The sequence below is a fragment of the Typha latifolia genome, chromosome 3, assembly GCF_019914945.1.
Source record: "Typha latifolia isolate L0001 chromosome 3, TyphaL0001v2, whole genome shotgun sequence".
Classification (NCBI taxonomy): Eukaryota; Viridiplantae; Streptophyta; class Magnoliopsida; order Poales; family Typhaceae; genus Typha; species Typha latifolia.
This window is the reverse complement of record NC_133088.1, coordinates 13,576,874-13,596,057: the sequence shown is the minus strand read 5'-3', so window position 1 is coordinate 13,596,057 and position 19,184 is coordinate 13,576,874. Positions and strand designations below refer to the sequence as shown.

Here is a 19,184-nt window from a genome sequence, read left to right as displayed (position 1 = left end):
TATTTTACATCTCAAATACCCAAGTAACGCCGTAAAAATCCTAATTCAATCAGTCTATGTTTAAATCGAGAATAATGCCAAATGTCTATTTCTTTATGGAGCTGTCTTTCAGTATAATTTTTCTTGGATTAGCTTTCAACATATATTATATTTGTAAATCTGCCCTTATACGCCATGGGATTTTTATAGGTCTTCTCTCATCCATTCGTTCATTATCATTCCATTCTGACACTTATTTAATTGTATGGAAGAATGAAGGCCCTACTCCCATAACAACATCCTAAAGTTGCGATGGTGGCATAATTATGGTCCCGTTTGGAGTAGAGGGGTCTTTATCCAAAATAATCTCTCTTTTATTTCAAAAAAATATCTTGTCAAATAAGTGACAAGGAGGTGAGATGAAAAAGAAAAAAAAAACAAGATATCTTTATCCTAGCTCTTGAGGGTCCAAATTGCCAACGTGCATTGCTTGTTTTCGTGGATAAAAGATTGAGATATCCCACCTCTTTATCCCAAAAGACTAAATTACCAATTTAACTTTCTCAACAATTCAAATTATCTGTATATTTATAATAATTAGAATATATTAGTACACTACGTTTGTAGTGAATATGTTTTGATAGTAGACATTAATTATGAAGATATCTATATTATGTAAATTATTAAATTATTTTTTAGCCAAAAGTTCTAAAAATAATCATTATCTGATAATAATTGTTGTAAAAAAATTATAATTTCTATTTAATTTGAAATCTAATTCTTATCATTTCATAAAAAAATATTTATTTACATTAGATCAGGAAAACAGTAATAAGGTCAATTTGATCAAATTTTATTTCTTATCCTAATTATCACAATCAAACACCATCTTATCTCATAGTATTATCCAACGGCTATCCCAATTTCCAACCAAAAATCTAGAACTAAATTAGGATAAGAACTTTCTTTATCCTAAGTCGTCATTTTATCTCAATAACAACTTTTTCTTATCCCATTGCCAAACGAGGCCCACGTAAATGATGATCAGCGACGTGGATAATTTATGGACATGATTTTGAGAATTGAGAACCTCAAGATGATGTTCAAAAATAATATAAACATGTACATTTGTTGATAATGATATATCATGTCGGCTTATAAAGTAGTATCTGGGAAAACCAGCTTTAATGCTATATCAAAAAACTAAGTGATCTAAAAGCTAACCTTCACCAATGCATGACTTTGACACAGCTGTGTGACCACTTTTACCCAAACAATTGCTTCAGATTGTGACGTGCACCAATGTGAAACAACTAGCTTTAATGACATGGTATCCAAGGCCTCTCAAATGGGCAAAGCCAACTGGGTTGTGATATGGAGAGATGCAGCTAAAAGCACTGATTGCATAAAGCCATTGCCTAAATTTTGGATTCTAGCCATGGATGCCCATCAAGTTCTTTGAAAGAGCTCAGCAGTTTCTTCGCTAGGTGCAATTGGAACGTCTCACAATCAATGCCAAAGAGATGTATTCCCCTCAAAGAGAAAAGAGCTAGTAATGGCTGTAATTAATGATCTATTTATGTATTTGGTCTGCTTCTCAAGTCCATTGTTTGAAATGCCTTCCAGTCTCGATCGAAATTATCGAACTAATAAATAGCTTCAAGACCGTGCGGTTGATGGTGGAAGGGGTATATCCACTTGCCCTAAACGGGAACAAGCTTGATATCTTTCCTTAATTGCATTCAACTACTTTATCTTGTCGCTATAAGCTGGAAACTTTGCAAGTTGAGGTTGAGCTGGCTCCCTAATATAGATATGTTTCTTCCTTCATTTCTCCATTTTCGTGTGTTAATATTCTCGCTATGTTTTGAACGTACCTACCAATATCTGAATCAGAGGACTGCATTTACACCTTTAGAGAATGGAAGAGAAAAGAAGAGAAAATTCTTGGAGGAAGGAAAAACGTAAAGAAAAAGTTCACGAACAGTTACTTTTTTCTCTGCAAAGATGAAAAGAAATAGAAAGGAAAAGAAAACTATATTTTCTCTTTTTTTTCCTCTCTTATATATTCAAACAAAAGAATAGAAATTATTTCCTCTATTTTTCACTTCTCTGTTTCTTTTTTTCCTCTCCCCTCCTCTTCTTTTCTATCCTATTCCCTCTATCCAAACATAACCTCCTCTTCTTTTCTATCAAATTCCCTCTATCCAACCATAACCTCCTCTTCATTTCTATCCAAGCAGAACGTTAGTGCTACAGTACTTAAATGTACCTATTAATATCTGTATCACTGACTTGGTTGTTAGTATTTGAATTTTTTTTTATATTAAGTATTTGAAAATTTGAATCAATGAAGATGTACCTATTTATATTGGCCGCCAAATTCCGTACTCTTGGACCATGCATAGGTGGGAGACTCATTTATCAAGGTTAATTTTATCATTTATGACCACATTACAGTGAAGCTATTAGCAACAATTCTACAAGTTATTTTTAGATAATAGTTCTAATAGTGTTAGCTAACGGAGGACTCTTGCAATCAAGTTGTTACGGCAAAGCTAAACCACGTTTCTGGCCTTGTGCCAATCATTATCACAAGCTGTTTTACTCTATCCAATTAAATTCATTTTCTGGAAAAGTATATGGTTGTTTGCGAACATTCATTTTGGATAGAAATTTTACATCACGAGAACTTTGGATTTGTGAATGACGCACCAGAATGGGCAACAAGATAATTCAAAGAGTCATCCATTTGAAGATGGTGGAGGCTGAAAACTTGTGTTCAATTACATTATTCCAACGGTCAAACTCAACAGAAATTTGCTAGAAATAATTTGATACCCAAAATTTGTAGTTCATGCTCCCATGATCTATCATAGCATGGGTTTGTTTTTATAAAAAAAATCCAAGAATGACATCGGCCACAAATTCTAATTTGTGGCTGCCTTCACAGCTTTCTCTGCAGCATCATCCAGATCCTCTGCGGTGATCAAGGTCATCCCGCTCTCCTATAGTAACACAAATATCATCAAACGATGTTATATTGGCTTCTTCATTTCAGGGGTATAGGAGCTCAATGAGGTTGAGCAAGAACCACATCATAGAATCCTTACCTTCAGAATTCTTTTGCCTTGATCAACATTGGTGCCTTCCAAGCGAACGACAACAGGGACTTTCAATGAAACCTGAGAAATATAGTGAAGAAAGAGAACAGAGTTATTTAGTTGTAATGGTGGAATTAGAATTACAATTCAACCGAAAAAAATGACATTGTCATTAATAAGAAATAACTTTAGATAAGAAAATAAGGTTACAAAAACTATGCGTATTGAGCTAGAGCATGTTTTATATGGAACCCATATGACAGGAAGACATCTCAAAGCAAACCCACCATAAAAACAGTCAGGATTGGGATCCTTTCCACATGGTCAAATCAATTTGAGCAACAGAATCTGGATCAGACAACAGAAGTCTGACAGAGATGTTGGATATTTCTGGTTCAAAATTAACAGATTACATGATAAAAGAATTTCTGTGACACCCATTGCCAACAAATATCCAGGAAAAGTACAAGAACCAAGCCTCTAGCCCCAACTATTTTGGGTCGGCTATTTGAATATTTTTTCAGCATTCATTACTTTCAAATCTACTTTCATAGTTTTGTGGCAGAAATTTTATTTTGGCTGCTATAATCTTCCAGCTGTATCTGGGGGCTTGAGACCAGCTGATGAAAAGTAGCACAGTAAGCACATGACATGCAGGGCTGAAGAACTAGAAGCGGTGACGTCCGTAATGATTCCATCTCCTAGGGCATCAATTCCTAATATTTCAGCCAAATTTAAAACCCACTGACATTTAAGTCCACGACTAAAGGATAGAATGCATTTAGCTCCCTATTGTTATTGCAAGTTTGCAACCATAAGTAAAAGTCACATGAAGTATATAAATGTAAATATAATACCTGACAGAGCCAAAAGAGGTTAACAAAAATCCAGTCCACCAAAAAGGCTACAAAGGAAATAATACAGAGTTTGCAGAACCGTGTTAAGAATTTGTCTTTTAAGAACAATTCCTTCTAGAAGAAGTTACTTGAAGAAAAGAATGTACTACTGTTCTCAATTTACCTCATTTGACTCCTTATTGAAACCTAAGGTTATCAGCACTTATCTACCACAACCACATTTAATTAGCATAATTATTATCCCATGCAGTCATGATAACAAGAGGAGTTTAGAAATGTTCTGATAGATATAATCAAAGTGATAAATGTGGTTGGTTGTTGAACCAGAAATAAACATAACATAAAGTATAAACCTGTTTAGCTGCGTTGACAATTCCACTTGCTATCACGTCACATTTCATGATTCCTCCAAAAATGTTAACCAAAATAGCCTTCACTCTGTCATCAGATGTTAATATTTTAAATGCTTCCACAACCTGAGCAAGAATCATATAATATAAATTAGCATTCACAAGAAATCTTGGATGTCATAATGGACAAATATCTGAAGAAGACTACAATCAAGATTTTTCCTTAGATGATTTTTCATCGTCACGACACTGTTTTTTTCATGCCTATATCTCACATGGCCATTCGACGTAAACTTTGAGCAGGCAACCATACACCAAAGAGCAGTTAGATGTTCAAATGCAATATATACCTGCCCTTCAGATGCATTGCCACCAACATCAAGAAAATTGGCAGGTGTTCCACCATGCAACTTTATAATATCCATAGTAGCCATGGCAAGTCCTGCACCATTCACCATGCATCCAATTTCCCCATCCAACCCAATATAGTTCAAATCTGCTTTGGCAGCAGCAACCTGCAAAAGAAAACAGGAAGTGAGAATTAAATATCAATGAAATTTTTGGTGAAATTGAAAAGTGGGAAAATCAGAAGTGGAAGCTTCTAAGTCATACAGACCAGAAAAAAAAAGGATATTGTTTGGCTCACCAACGTTCAACCAACAAAAGTACAAATTAAGTCAACAAGTAGCCTTTCTAGACATACATACAAGCAAACAGTTAACAAGTTCATCAGGAAGACCATAACCGATGTTGTACCTCTCTAGGGTCTTCTTGTGATGCATCACGGAGGGCAAATATTTCCTTCTGCCTAAAAGCAGCATTATCATCAAAGTTTAACTTCGCATCAGCCGCTACTAGCTGGTTATCAGATGTCTCAGCAATTGGATTTATCTAAGAACAGAAGTAATCATACTAATAGGTTAGGAAGACGAGCAGAAGAATTAGCAGATTTGTGTCAAACAGCTAACAGAAAGAATTGAGAGTTGAACAAATTTCTAAGTGGATTGCCTCTAATTGTGTGCAGTCACATTTGCAAAAAAGTTCATATAACTTCTTCACTTGTTCTATTGAAGAATTTCTGTCCGCTACTTTCGGTTCCAAACCATCAACAACTTTAGCTGCATCTTCATCTGTTATTCCCTTGAACACATCAATTGGAACCTTGCCATAGAAAGAAGGAAGGTTAAGATGTCATCTATGAAATTATAAAAATAATGGAACTCTCAGAATGAACTGAACCAGCTAGCCATGTCATGAAGATATTTTCCTGAGAAATGAAGAAACTACGTATATATTACCTTAATAATCATATCTGGGAACTTCTCTGCAAGGTCTTCAATGCTAGTTCCCCCCTTTCTGCAAGCTATTATGAGCTGAAATAAAGGCAGAGCAGTAAGCTAAAAGATGAAGAAAAGAATGCACAATGACTAATGAGTAATTAATTCCATAATTTGAGGAAAACAGAGTGAGTATTTAAATGATTTCAGTGGTAACATTTCTTATGAGTATGCTTATTAGTTATTACAAACAACAAGACAGTGAATACAATGCAAAAATCAACGTGTATGCTTCATACAGCATCAATGTACACTGCAACAATATCCAAGTTTACCAAAAGTTCATAAAATAAATGTAGATAAAGAAAAATAAAAAGGAACTCTCTTTTCCACTGTTATGGTAAAATTGCAGTTACATTATACACCAACAAAATCAGCAAATAACACATTCTAGAATAAACCAAAAATATAAGCAAGTGATCTTCAAGAAACAAAGAAGCTGCATGAAATAAGAAAGGCAGGCTCTTGATCTAACAACATACTGGGCCAGCAGTCTTTCTATCAAGGGTGATGGCAAAGTACATCTCGTTAACAAGTGATAACTTCTCACACAAGTAGACCTGCAAAAAAACAAAACAAAGCAATTCTAAGCATTTTAACACTAAAATGCTAAAAGAAAATTACTAAACAAGTACTAAAGCATGGTGCATGTGATGACATACACCTAGTGCTACATTAGCAGCATGAAACCAACAAAATTTTAAACATCTTGTCTTTTAATGCACCTACATTTTTATGCACATCTCCAGCCAAATATGTGCATTTTGCAAATGAAACATCTTTTATTCTCTTTAAAACAACTCCCGACCAAAACTACTGCTAAGCCTAAAAACACTGGTGTAATGGTACTAAAACCCTGTGTTCCATTTGTTTACTATACATAAAATTTACAAACCCAAAATGGTTTCCTCGTTTTCTATCCTCACATTTTTCTGCTTCATTCTTCCTCGACCGTGTCTACCGAAGCTAACGGAATGTTGTGGTTAAATTATAATTGGGGATCTTTCTCAAGCATAAATGGGAGAATGCTTTGTAGGATAAATAAACTGTGTATATTTTGTCAAACAATCAAAGTATACAACTCATACAGGATGTCTTGTAGGAGAAACTTCCATGGCTATAACAAGGAGAAACAACAATTTAGTTACAACAACAATGTCCGTATATCAGTAAACACTAACCTTGCTCACAATCTTCCCTTGTGGGCCAGTTTGTTTGGTGACAAGAATCTGGCCAAGCATTTTACCTGTAAAGGAAATGAGCAGTCTAACTAAAAACATTGATATTACAATTCTTGTATGTGAATATTCAAAATTATTTTTTCAGCAATAGCTTACAAGTAGACAAAATGAACAAGCTAAGCAAGTTTAGCAACCCAAATTGAAGTGCGCCAACAACATTCATTAAACAAAATTTCAAACATATAGCTCATTAGATCCACTTTGAGAGAAATTATAAATTTCTTAAACAATTTTAGACCATTATCTTTCAGGAGGTTTTACTATACTACAAGTTGAGTCAGTGCTTAGACAATACTGAAAGAAACTTTCACAGTTATGAATACAATATACACTTTTTTACTGAAAAAATATACCATTCTAATGCATACTTTAGTAAATATCTGCACAGACTGGCCATGTAGTGTGAGAACAACCTCTTTTTCTATGTGATAAAGCATCAGTAATTAATAAAAATTGTAAATATGTTTCTTGGCTACTCAAAGGTCCCTTTGCAGAAAAGAGAGGAATGAGTAATGCAATTTTCAAATTTTTGTGCTAACATTAAAAATGAGTAATGCAATTCTTCATTTCCATCATTGAATCCTAAATACATACTCTACTTAATGTTCCCACTTCCTCATAAGAAACCTATACGCAATATCAAAATCATTGCTTAAATGTTATTAGATTTTGTGTGACACATTGAAAAATAAAATAAAGAAGACTATTTATCAAAAAGAATCTGAAAAGAATACAATGAAGCTAGAATTGAAACCGATCGAACCTGACTAAGATGTTTTGTTTTTTAACTAAGCCAAAACCGAAACTTCGAACTATGATAAATAGAATGCAGATAAATATATTGAGTTACAAGATCTCTTGAACCTGCTATATCTTCCACCTCCTCAGACTTAACAATATGCACTCCACCCTTTAGTCCACTTTTGAAGGTTCCCAGGCCTCTTCCACCAGCAAGAATTTGGCTTTTAACAACAATCTGCACAGTCATCTCTAAGATGAGTCAGACTCAAGGAATATGATTACATCAACGAATATGAAAAGAGTGTAACATCCAATTTAGAGAAATTGCTGGATGAAGAAGAGAAAACTTTATGAATTCTTGTCGCATAAAAGATCAAAACTCCTTTGCTTTGCTACTGCTTATTATATGTTTCCTATTTCCTAACGCCAAGAAACTGATAATAGAGTGAGTAGATAATATTTTTCCTCTCATACATTTAAATTTTTTGTTTTCTTAGCAATAAAATGATATAAAACCATTTTTCAGCTGGGCTGGGACTACAAACCAGAGCATACAAATAATATCTGAACTTTAAGAAACTCATTAATCTGGAACAAGTGATGGATGAAGCTTTTCTATTTCATGCATTTACAGGCTACTACGGAACTGCAAATGACAACAAAAAGATGAGAGCTGAACAAACATATGATTCATAAGTTGTTCTCCCAGCAAACCATTCAAGCTACTCCCAGAGATAACCTAGGGAATGAGTACAGGCTTGATTTAGAAACAATTAACAGTAAATCTGGTATCTCATTACATTGTTGGCAATCAATTTAATCACATTACAACAAGCAATCTGCTCACAGTGCTGTTGCTTTGTTGTGCTTCATTCTCCATACTTACCATTTGGAAATTAATGTATTTATCAACTATAAGAAAGAAGATAATAGTACTGACTAACAAATTACTTGCCTAATGTCATAACTAAGGTAAATATCATAATCTACAGAAAAAAAAAAGGAAAAAGAAAAGTATACCTCCTTTTCATTAGGAAACATACTCTTGATGGCATCCTTAGCCTCTTCAACAGACGAGACCGCAACTCCTCTTGGAACGTTTACCCCATATTTGCCCATCAATTCAGCACCCTGCCCCCGAAAGGCTACACAAATTAACACTATACACCGACATAATAAATAAAATCCAAAAACATGGAAAAAAAATGTCAGATCAACAGTCTAGAGACATCAGATTACACGAAGGAAGCATACAAGAGAGAAATAGCACATACTTATTTAATTCTCTTTTTAAAACCTATTTCCCCTAAATTTTAGATAAGTGAATCCAGAAAGGCATAGGCTCAAAGAGAGGGATCGGATCGCGACCTGGTACTCGTGGATGTTGAGGCGCCGCAGCTGCTGCTGTTGCCATCTCCCCGCGAAGGAGAGAGATCGAGATACGAGCTTTCCAATCGATCCCCTCACCATTCCTCCTCTAGCGAGGTCGATCACAGTAACCAATCGGAAACCCTAGAATCGAGGAGAATCCTTAAGAACGGGGGAGGAGGAGAGAACCCTAAAAGGTTTGCCTTGGCTCTCTCCGCTGCGTCCCGTCTCTCTAATTTTACTGCTGAAAGAATATTTGCAAGCAATTGGATTTAACCGAAAGAAAAAGGGAATTTTCACTTTCTAATAATAACCCTCGACTTGTCTATAATTGGATCCATCCCTTTTCTTCTTCTTCTTTTCAAGTTTTATTTTGTATTTTCCCCCTATTTTTATTTTAGCTTAGAAGGCTCTTATGATTGATTAACAGAACTAATTAAATTAACAAGCCTTCTGTTAGTGTGATCTTACTCACCATGTTAAATGGTCAGTTATTGAGAAAAAAAATTAAGAAAAGAAAAAGAAAAATTATGGGAAGAGAATCTTGACCTTCCAGTTGGCCTGTTGGGTCGAGTTGGACTTGGAAAAGTTAGAAGCACGACAGCCGCCTTTGAGATTTACTAGGCGACCAAACAATTTGAAAATTATATTTACACAAAAATGGAGAACTGTAAAATATCTAAATTAGAGAGAAAACGAGGAGAAAAATGTAAAGGTAGTCGGAAATAGGAAAATTTATTGTCTTTGGACAAAAAGAAATATTGAAATAACATCTGGAATGTCAAGGAATCAAAGTTCAAATTTTAAGAAAGGTTTTTTTTTTTAACCCCTATGTCTCTAATTACTCCACTGAAGTTCTTTTTATCAAACTAACTCTTTTTATAGTTCATTTATCCAAATAGATAATAACCAAATTTAATATTAAAATAGCACCGTAGCCCTAAATAAATTTAACGTTTTATATCAAAAAATTTATTTTATAAAACACTCAATTATTCAGTGTTCTATACTTATAAAATACTAAAGAGTTAAACGTTTTATTAGAAAAAATTAAAAATATAAAAATAAAAATTTGGAGGAGCTATGTTGTTGGTTGCGGAGAATTACTATGTAATTTTAATTTATAGTTTTTTCTCCTTATCTTCACAAACGACATATTTTTATGATTAAATATATTTATAAACTTTTTTTATATTTTTCTCGTTTGAGGTTTGATTAAGCTTCAATCTAAATTATTATATTTATTTTTATTTTATTTTTATAATGACATATTATATGTCTAGAATAAACTATCAATTAAAAAGTTATAAAGATATTATCTACGAAATGAGTAGTTAAGTATCTTAATAATAATTAAATAGTTCAGTATTTTTAATTAACAGTTTAACGTTTTACGTTGTTTAGATAAAATATTTAAAAAATTAAAGTAAAATAGACGTATTTTGATATTAAATTTGGGAAACATGTCGTTGTTTGGTCAAAAACTCTCATTCCACGACCATCGTTTTGAAGCGATTATTCGGATGCAGACTAAAGCCCTGAACCAGACTGACAAGCTTTGCCCTTTTCTCCTCCTCTAGTCCTCTTCGTCTTCCTTGTTCCTCTCTTGCCACTTCCTCCCCCGTTTCTTCGACCAGAACCACTCCCTCAGCTCCATTTGCACACTATTCCTCGAGATCCTTATATCTATACTAATCTACTAGTCTCATACCCAAAACAATGCCTTCAAAATCTCGCCTACTACCCGTTAAGCCTCAAAGAGCACAAAACTCCCAAAGCTGCAAGACATTGCACGCCAGAACATTGAGGCTTGGTTTCCATTTGTCCAACAAGCTGGGAACGCCCTTATCGACATCTACGCCAAATCTGGCATTTTGGGTTATGCCCAGAAGGCCTTCGACCACCTGAGGAACGCAATGGTACTGCTTGCAAATTCGATACTGGCTGGCCACTCAAGGTGGATTCTCCCACTGAGATGGTATGTGCTTTCCGATCCATCCGGTGTTCCGATGATTGGCCTGACCAGTTTGGCTTTGCCATGGTTCTCTCTGGGCCTGCAAGATTGGTTTCTCTTGATTTTGGTAGGCAGGTTCATTGTGATGTTACCAGAACTGGATTTGGTTCCAATTCATTCTGTGAGGCATCTCTGAATGATATGTACTTCAAATGCGGCTATGTTTTTTATGCTCACCATGTTTTTGATGGGATAAGTAATAATGATATAATCTCTTGGACTAATAAGTAATCATGATTTTGGTAGGGGAGTTCCTTAATTAGAATGTATGCTAAATGCAGCGAGATAAGAGATGCAGTAAAGTATTCTACTTTCGTGGTGAAAAGAATGTTGTTACATGAAATGCAATGCTTGGTGGTCTTGTTCAGCATGAACAATCACAGGACGCCGTTGAATTGTTTTTGGAGATGAGATGACGTGGGCTTCAGACTGATGAGTTCTCTTATTCTAGCTTTTTGGTGCATGCGTTTACTAGGAAAGTTTAGATCTGGGAAGACCGTTGCATTCTGTCATAGTAAAGATTAATTATTATTCGAGTTTCTTTATTGGATATGCAGTTTGGATATGTATGCCAAGTCTGGAGAGTTGAATGATGCCAAGGCACAGTTGGAGCTCTCATTCCCGATAGGGATTGTGTTATTTGGAATACCATTATAGTTGGACTTTTACACAATGAAGATGAGTAGCAAGCATCGAATATGCTCAAGAAGAGGAGGACAGAACCCGATGAGATCTCCTTTGCTAGTCTTGTTAGTGCTTGTTCTAGCATACGAGCAATTGAGGCAGGAAAGCATATTGACTGCTTGGCACTCAAAGTTCAATCCGAGTTCAAATCATTTTGTTGGTAGCTCCTTAGTTGATTTTCTATGCAAAACTTGGGGATTTGGAGGTTGCCAAGAAGGTTTTCTTAAGATGCCTGCAAGGGGTATACTCCCAAGAAATGCTCTGATTGCGGGTCTTGTCCAAAATGATAGTAAAGTTGAAGCTTTTGACTTGTTTAGCCAAATGCAAGCAGGTGGCTTACGCCCATCTTACTTCACTTTTGCAAGCATTCTTCCTGCTTGTACTGGGCATCTTGGACAGTGACAGGAAAATAAGTGCACTGTCACACTGTAAAATTTAGTCTTTATATGCTGATGCTTTCTTAGTGGTCTCACTTCCAGGCATGTATATGAAGTCCGAAATGCTTGAGGATGCTAATAAGCTTTTCGTCGAGATGCCAGGGAATAAGAGTTTGGTTTTATGGAAGGCCATCATTTCAGGACATGCTTAGATCGGTTATAATTATGAAGCATTGTCGTTGTTCTGGAAAATACGCAGCTGTAACTTTCCGCCCAGTTTTGCTAGTGTTCTAAAAGCTCGTGCTGACTTAGCTGCTTTCAGTGATGGCAAAGAGGCTCACAGGCTCACCACCAAGGTTGGCTTTAGTTCTTACGAAGCTACGAGCAGTGCACTCAGGGACATGTATTGCAAGTGTGAAGATGTAAATTCTTCCTTTTAAGTCTTCAAAGAATTGAAGAACAAAGAGAATGCTATCTCATGGAACTCTATGATTGTCGGGTTTGCGCATAATGGTTATGTTAAGGAAGCACTTTCTACATTTCAAAAGATGCAAGAGTCGCTGAAAAAGCCTGATGATATTACTTTTCTAGATTTTCTTGCTGCTTGTACTCATGCAGGTTTAGTCTCTGAAGGCGTTTCTTTGATGCCATCACCAGATAATATAGAATAGCTTCTAGGGTGGATCATTATGCCTGTCTGATTGATCTCCTTGGTCGTGTTGGCTATCTTAAAGAGGCTCAAGAACTCATTGATGAACTAGCCTTTGAATCCGACAGCATGACCTGGTCTACATTTCTTGCAGCTTGCAGAATGCACAGGGATGAAATAAGGTGGAAACTTGCAGCAGCAAAGCTCAATAAATTGGAACCAGACAACTCTTCGCATTATGTATTGCTTTCTAATTTATATGCTGCATCTGGTAATTGGGTTGAGGCTAATATAGGGAGCAATGCAAGAAAGAGGGATCAAGAAGTTACCTGGTTGTTGTTGGGTTACAGTGGAAGTTACAACTAGCTCATTCATAGCAGGAGACAAATTCCACAACAATGCCAATGACATCTGTGAAGTTCTGAAGGGTTTGATTGGCACAATGAAAAAATCTGGCCATCTTGTTGAATATGATTTACTCTTGCTGGTTGAACTTGTTTGAGATCTTTGATTGTTCCATTGCCTACCATTTTAGAATGTGCGCTTGGAAGAACTGGTGAAAAACTCTCTGCTTGAAAATCTAACTCATTTATTTTGAATAAATGGAAGTACCAATATGACATTTTCATATATTTGAAGTCAACTCATTTCTTAATTCTTACTATTAATCTGTTTTCTTAAGCAATAACACAAAAATGGTGTGATATTTACAGCAACTTCCAACTAATTCTCAATAGTAGTCTTCCTCCCTTCACAAACATCACAGATTGTGTAACCCAGGCCTTCACAATATGGACATTTAGTTCCTTCATCAACCCACTCCAAAAACTGCAAGAACTTTGGTGCTCAATAATGAGAAAGAGCAGATATATGAAGAAAAGAAGGAAATAGTGGGAGTATATGTTCTCTAATATAGAATAGAAACTGACCTGTGGCTCAATGTTGGGTTCACCAGATCCATCACATTCTGTAGGAAAATAATTTTTTTCAATAAGCCTAGTGTTTTCTAAAGGATTAATAATTGTGTTCAGATGATGTGACAAAATGGTCCAGAGTAAGCATATGATTCAAATATACTACTGATGAAATTTGAGTATACTAGGAGTTAAACAATGACATGTTTACTGGTTCTCTAAGAGAACACAGATGTCAGAAAACACATTTCCCCAACTGAAGGTGAGAGCTGTAGTTAACCTGCATAACATGGAAATTTAAAGGTCCAGTTCACAAGAACATTGAGAGATCTAAGTGGAAGGTTGTGTACTGAATTAACACTGGTCATAAGGAACGAATCTAAAATGTCAGAACTGGTTCTGACACACTATCTTGAATTTGTGGCACTCAATTGTGGCACCCTCTTGATATGTATACAGTTCCTAAGAGATTTTAATCATCAACAATCACATAGGGACCTGTAACTTAATCATAAATTAGAATTCAAGGAATTGTATCCCGACAAAGTTCAAAAACTAATATGCAATGCTAATTTCCTAACCTAGAAAAGATAGCAAAAGAATGTTTGGTGGATGTGTGTGGATAAAAATATTTATCTTAACCTTGTTGCTGTACCAAAACAGGGTCTGAAGGTAAGTATGTAAGATGAAATGTCATACAGCACCAACTGTGATGTAGTTTATAGCTAAAAGTACATGAAAGCATGGTATTGTGAACATAGTATTTCACAATTATTCTTCTAAGGGAATACAGACGCATTAAATTAAGTTTTCTCATAATCCAAAATAACTGCCTCGAGAGTTGTGATGAATGATTTCCAAGGGCACAGATGCAAAAGAATATAAGCACTGTATATGCTTTAGTACCTGTGCACATTAGACGCCCTTCTCCACGACATGTGAGGCACTTTGTAGCAGACGCATTACTTCTGCTGATGGGTTTATTCTTCTGCAATAGCCTAGATGGCTCTTCCCACCTGTTTTCACCTAGAAGAAACACTCTGTTTTGAGATACCTCAACTTCTAAATCACCAGTTTCCTTCACAACAGTTTGCTGAATCTCTGCAACTTCTGTTACAGAAGCAACTGCAGCTCCATTTTCACCAACCTACCAGAAAATTCAACTTTTTCCATTAGAATTTTCACCCATAAATGGTAATATTACCGATTTAACATGTGAAGTATCTACAAGAAGATGCAATAAAAGACGTGAATGCCCTAAAGTAATGACAATCCTAAATTTACAGTATTTTCATGTAGGAAGCAAACATTTTGGTTTGATGTGTCGCAAGATAGTGAACTAATAACTCGTAAGATAAAACTAACTGTGCAAATTGGATGGCACTTAGTTTAAACTTCAAAGTGCTGCACAACAAATTGAAACTACGGTATCTCCATATTAAGCAAAACTCAAATTCTTTCTTGTTAGCCTCTTTCTAAGATGCACAAACTTTAGATGGCTACTGCTCAGTTGCATGAGCTCATATTGCAACCAATCAGGCAAGAATTCCTAAGTTACAACTGGTCTTATAGGTTCAGGCCACACCGCTCTTTCACGATTGCATCTGAGTTTGCCTTGACTAGTTACTATGAAATCATATAGGTCTGATTGTTATGTCAGTAACCACTCATAAAATTTGATCAAGTTGTCAATAAACTGATCAAACATTTTGGGGATTTAAACTATGGCCTATAGCTATATGCTTGATGAAAAAAAGAAAAAAGGACTTCGGATGGTAATAAAATTTGTGAAGGATTCCAATAGTGAAAACCAGAGAATATCCTGGAAGCATCCGGCCTAATGCAAAAGTGCAGTAAATTTTTTTTTGTAACTTGAAGCAACAGAAAGAAATACGACTTGCAGCATTTACATTCAAGCTGGAACCTTTCATCCTCTGCTCCATAAATAACTTTTCAAGTAGCTCTGATGTCATAATCCCATCCTCTGGGGTCCCTAATGTGGCCTGCAAAATGAATGTGTTACTCTCATGTCATGCTGGTGTATAAGACTGTAAACAAAGCATACACAAATTTTATTTTCCATAGAAATTATGAAATATAGCTATCAATTACTCTTGAAATTGGTTCACTAAAAATATGAAAAACCACAAACCTGCCACGTTTTCACTGCACGTTCAGTCCCACTTGAGAAGTAAGAGTATTCCGTATCTTCTTCGCCTGAATAAAAGCCCAGACTTTCCAATGCTTCCTGCCCAACAGCCATTAGAAAGACATAAGTTTTTTAAGATGGTTCCACATAGAAATGGTACAACCTGAAAAAGCTGTTTGCAAACTTGGTCCTAATTAGACAAATTCACCATCAGTGTCCAGCTACCCTAAATGTATAACAAGCATCCAACAAGATCTTGATTTTTGTATTCATTAATATAGGTATGAAAATCATAGAGAAAGCTGTGATATCCCAAGTAGGTATAAACAAGAAGAAATTTTAAAGATAATGTAGTGAATTTAACTGTGTTTGTATATTTTTGCCTTCCAGTTAAATAGAAATAACATGGTGCACATTCATTTAAGCTTTGTTCAAAAGAGAGAAGTTTCATAATTTTGTCAATTATTATGACCAAAGATGGTGATGCGAACTGGGTTAGCTCGAATCACATCATAGAAATATTGGGCTCGATGAATCGAATTTAGTTATCTTATTTATTCTGCTTATATAGTTTAGTTAGAGTTTTAGTATATTAATATTTAATTAATTAGCTAAGTTCAGTTCAATTCAATTTTGCACAGTTGTGAAAAAATAATTAGAAGATATTCATCAGATGTCTGAATATTATGAAACCACTTAGATAAAATCGAGATGTCATGATCTACAACTTCTATATTCAAAGTCTCTTCAGATTCTATAGATGGCTGAATAAAGAACTAATCCGAAAAGAATAAAAAAGATTGATTTAGCTAAGTCATGTTTATCTCTAATTCATGCTTACTTCTAATGTAAGCTTATAAAACAAATCTTAATATGAGTCAGATTAGGACTAGCCTCTATATATATGTGGAGTGCAACTCTAATTTAGGAATCAATCATTAAGCAAAGATTATTCGGTAAAGGCTTGTCACCCCTAATCTCTTCTCTATCTTCTCTTGGTCGCCGACCAAACCATCTCCCACAACCGAGCCATCTTCTTCCTCCTCAATCTCTACTCTCTAGTTTACAACCAAGAGCACTTCAAATTCTACACTAATCCACCATTCACGTCTATCCCGCCACCACTGACCTTTGGTCGTTGTACCCAACATAACTTCTAATCTACTCATCCGATCGATAAGATTTTAATTGTATTAAATTTCTTACTTTCAGAAAAACAATATATCAGAATCTTAGCATGTTCCAACGATTAAATCAACCAGCATTGCCTTTGAAAATTCTTTTTTCAAATCTGTTTAGAACTGTTATGAATTGGATTAAGTTGGTTCGTAACATATGGTCACTTAGTGCGTAGGAAGCATGTCATTGGGCTTCCTTACTGGGATATCCTGATGTCCAAGTACTTCAACAGAGAGGAATGCCCTACTATCTGGGCTAGTTTTGGCATCTGCACTTCTATGTCTAACATTTTAGATTTACTGTCAGCATAGCTATCTTATGTAAGATATAAGTTTGATATACATTGTATACTTTTAACCATAATATTTCTTTATAATTTGCACTTCAAAATGCTGCAAAGCATTAATGAACAAACAACTAATAGCTGACTAGAGTCTCATGACCTAGTCTGAATAAAATACTATGTTTAGTATTCTTCTTATGACCAATGACTGACATCTTTTCCCCAGATCTATTACATCTTTTTGCAGAAACAGGGAAGCCCTTATAAGTTATAACTTCTTAATCCTGTGTAGCGTACGACTGGAAAAATATGATTGATCAAATATGCTTCAAAGAGGTGCTGTTCATTCTGGTTTTTGTTGTAAAAGCAGCGATCCTCTAATTTCTCAGAATATTATGACCCTACAAGCAATATAACTTAGAGAATGCAAAGCTTTAGATGGAGTCATTGTTAAATAATGCAGTACAATAATTGATGACCGGATCATAAACTTTTCTAAGGATCCTCCAATTATGGCTTATAAGAATCAATATCAGATGAAATAGCGTTTACTTTAATTTGTTAAAGAAAATGACAGTCCGAATATCCTCAAAGAGGCCAGCTTCTTTATATGATAAGTTATCGATCATTCCAGCAATTCGTAAAGGTAACAAACTCCAATGATTCTCATCAGTTTCAACTAGTAAACTAAATTGGTGAAATAGAAAATGCAAGCTTATCCGATTTAAAAATCAAAACAAAACCAATATCATGCAACTGTACTAACAGCCTAACCTGCATTGCTCGAACGTCCTCCCCTTCCGCTCCCGTCCTCAGCATCCTCCGCTCAACTTGCCTCTCCCAAACCTCCTCTTTCCTCTCCTCCGCCACTTCTGAAACCCTAACTTCCTCAAGCACCATCTCTTTCACATCAGCCTCCTCCACCAGTGCCAGTCTAGACTCTGCCGCCGCAATCCTTCCCTGCTTCTTCACCACCGCTTCAATCCCCGGGCGGTCGCGCTCCAACGCCTCGATTCGAAGCCGGAGGGCGGCGATCTCGGCGAGGAGGGTCTCCCGCTCCGATACCCATCGGGATTCCTCGCGGAGCCACCTCTTCTCCTCGCGGATCCATCTCTGCTCCTCGCGGAGCCATCGCGCTTCCTCCCGCTCCCAGGAAGACGGAGAGGAGGAGGAGGAGGAAGAGGCGGAGATGGGGGATTTGAGGGAGAAGCTAGGGATTCTGCGCACGCGAAGTGGAGTGGCGAAATGGGATTTGAGGGGTGGGCGGTGGAGTCCGGAGAGGAGTGCGGGGTTGGAACGATGGAGAGGAAGCGTCGAGGCCATTTGGGAACGTTTAAGAGAAGTGGCGGGGAGGGAGAGATAGGAGAACGGATATTTAGTTGTTCTTTTTGCATATCGCGTCCAGAATTTTCATCTTACTATAAAACCGTCCTCTTTGTGCATATTTATAAATAAGCCCCTTCATTTAGCTATATTCACAAAAATAAGAATCACATATAATTGGCCTTCCACTGAACTTTTTCTTTGTACCCAAATAAGCCTTCATAATAAACTATTTTACCGTTCTAGTTTACTCATCAAATTTATTATTAAAAAAGGTATGTTTGAATTAATTCAGCTAAAATTACTAAATTGTTCAACAATTTATATAAATAATAAATTGTTAAATAATTCAACAATTCTACAGTTTATGGAAAAAAGCTAAATAAAACAGTTAGCTCTTGAGTAACTGAGATAGAGACGTAAGATTTTTTTCTCTATATGATTAATATTAGAAATAAACAGTTGAACGTTTTAGCTAAACTTTCTTTAATAATAAAATTAATAAGAAAACTAATATAATAAATAATATTTTAAGGCGATTCAATTCGGTCAAACGGCTCCTTTCACGACATAGTTCGAGTTAGGTAGGGCGATGCCATCTAAGTAAGTCACACCAGCACGATATGGTGTAGCAC

At 35.8% G+C, this 19,184-nt stretch overlaps 3 protein-coding genes across 4 annotated transcripts; 1 reads left to right on the top strand and 2 right to left on the bottom strand.

Annotated features, from left to right (window-relative positions):
* Nucleotides 1-2,711: 2,711 nt before the first annotated feature.
* LOC140784478 (succinate--CoA ligase [ADP-forming] subunit beta, mitochondrial) lies at nt 2,712-9,381 on the bottom strand. The gene is made up of 12 exons (XM_073131917.1): nt 8,978-9,381; nt 8,630-8,740; nt 7,733-7,844; nt 6,809-6,873; nt 6,110-6,187; nt 5,589-5,663; nt 5,299-5,451; nt 5,047-5,181; nt 4,641-4,805; nt 4,294-4,416; nt 3,093-3,164; nt 2,712-2,987 (listed from the first exon to the last, which is right to left on the bottom strand). The coding sequence occupies exons 1-12, from the start codon at nt 9,077-9,079 to the stop codon at nt 2,910-2,912; spliced, it is 1,269 nt and encodes a 422-aa protein (XP_072988018.1). The 5' UTR covers nt 9,080-9,381; the 3' UTR covers nt 2,712-2,909.
* Nucleotides 9,382-10,952: 1,571 nt separating this feature from the next.
* LOC140784010 (pentatricopeptide repeat-containing protein At2g13600-like) lies at nt 10,953-13,067 on the top strand. Its single transcript, XM_073131188.1, has 6 exons — nt 10,953-11,134; nt 11,549-11,624; nt 11,778-12,054; nt 12,155-12,223; nt 12,494-12,670; nt 12,787-13,067. Exons 1-6 carry the CDS (start codon nt 10,953-10,955, stop codon nt 13,065-13,067), a joined length of 1,062 nt encoding a protein of 353 aa, XP_072987289.1.
* A 203-nt stretch (nt 13,068-13,270) lies between these two features.
* Nucleotides 13,271-18,695, bottom strand: LOC140784149 (protein disulfide isomerase pTAC5, chloroplastic). Of its 2 annotated transcripts, none has more exons than XM_073131380.1 (6): nt 18,001-18,695; nt 15,768-15,863; nt 15,526-15,618; nt 14,522-14,762; nt 13,631-13,668; nt 13,271-13,538 (listed from the first exon to the last, which is right to left on the bottom strand). In XM_073131380.1, exons 1-6 carry the CDS (start codon nt 18,547-18,549, stop codon nt 13,425-13,427), a joined length of 1,131 nt encoding a protein of 376 aa, XP_072987481.1. In that variant the 5' UTR covers nt 18,550-18,695; the 3' UTR covers nt 13,271-13,424. The 2 variants fall into 2 exon arrangements, with proteins under 2 accessions (XP_072987481.1, XP_072987482.1); XM_073131381.1 differs by having other exon boundaries at nt 13,271-13,529; nt 18,001-18,615.
* Nucleotides 18,696-19,184: the final 489 nt, after the last annotated feature.

Excerpts from the sequence above, each read along its gene's own strand:
- LOC140784478 (XM_073131917.1), bottom strand. The coding sequence starts at position 9,079 with ATGGTGAGGGGATCGATTGGAAAGCTCGTATCTCGATCTCTCTCCTTC. Across the intron at positions 6,874-7,732 it reads GGAGGTGGAAGATATAGCAG|GTAAAATGCTTGGCCAGATT; the intron begins GTTCAAGAGATC and ends TTTCCTTTACAG. Across the intron at positions 5,452-5,588 it reads TCCCAGATATGATTATTAAG|GTTCCAATTGATGTGTTCAA; the intron begins GTAATATATACG and ends TTCTATGGCAAG.
- LOC140784010 (XM_073131188.1), top strand. The coding sequence starts at position 10,953 with ATGGTATGTGCTTTCCGATCCATCCGGTGTTCCGATGATTGGCCTGAC. Across the intron at positions 11,625-11,777 it reads TCTCATTCCCGATAGGGATT|GAAAGCATATTGACTGCTTG; the intron begins GTGTTATTTGGA and ends CAATTGAGGCAG. Across the intron at positions 12,671-12,786 it reads TGCTGCTTGTACTCATGCAG|AGGCTCAAGAACTCATTGAT; the intron begins GTTTAGTCTCTG and ends GCTATCTTAAAG.
- LOC140784149 (XM_073131380.1), bottom strand. The coding sequence starts at position 18,549 with ATGGCCTCGACGCTTCCTCTCCATCGTTCCAACCCCGCACTCCTCTCC. Across the intron at positions 15,864-18,000 it reads AGGACGTTCGAGCAATGCAG|GAAGCATTGGAAAGTCTGGG; the intron begins GTTAGGCTGTTA and ends GCTGTTGGGCAG. Across the intron at positions 14,763-15,525 it reads TGAAAGGTTCCAGCTTGAAT|GTTGGTGAAAATGGAGCTGC; the intron begins GTAAATGCTGCA and ends ATTTTCTGGTAG.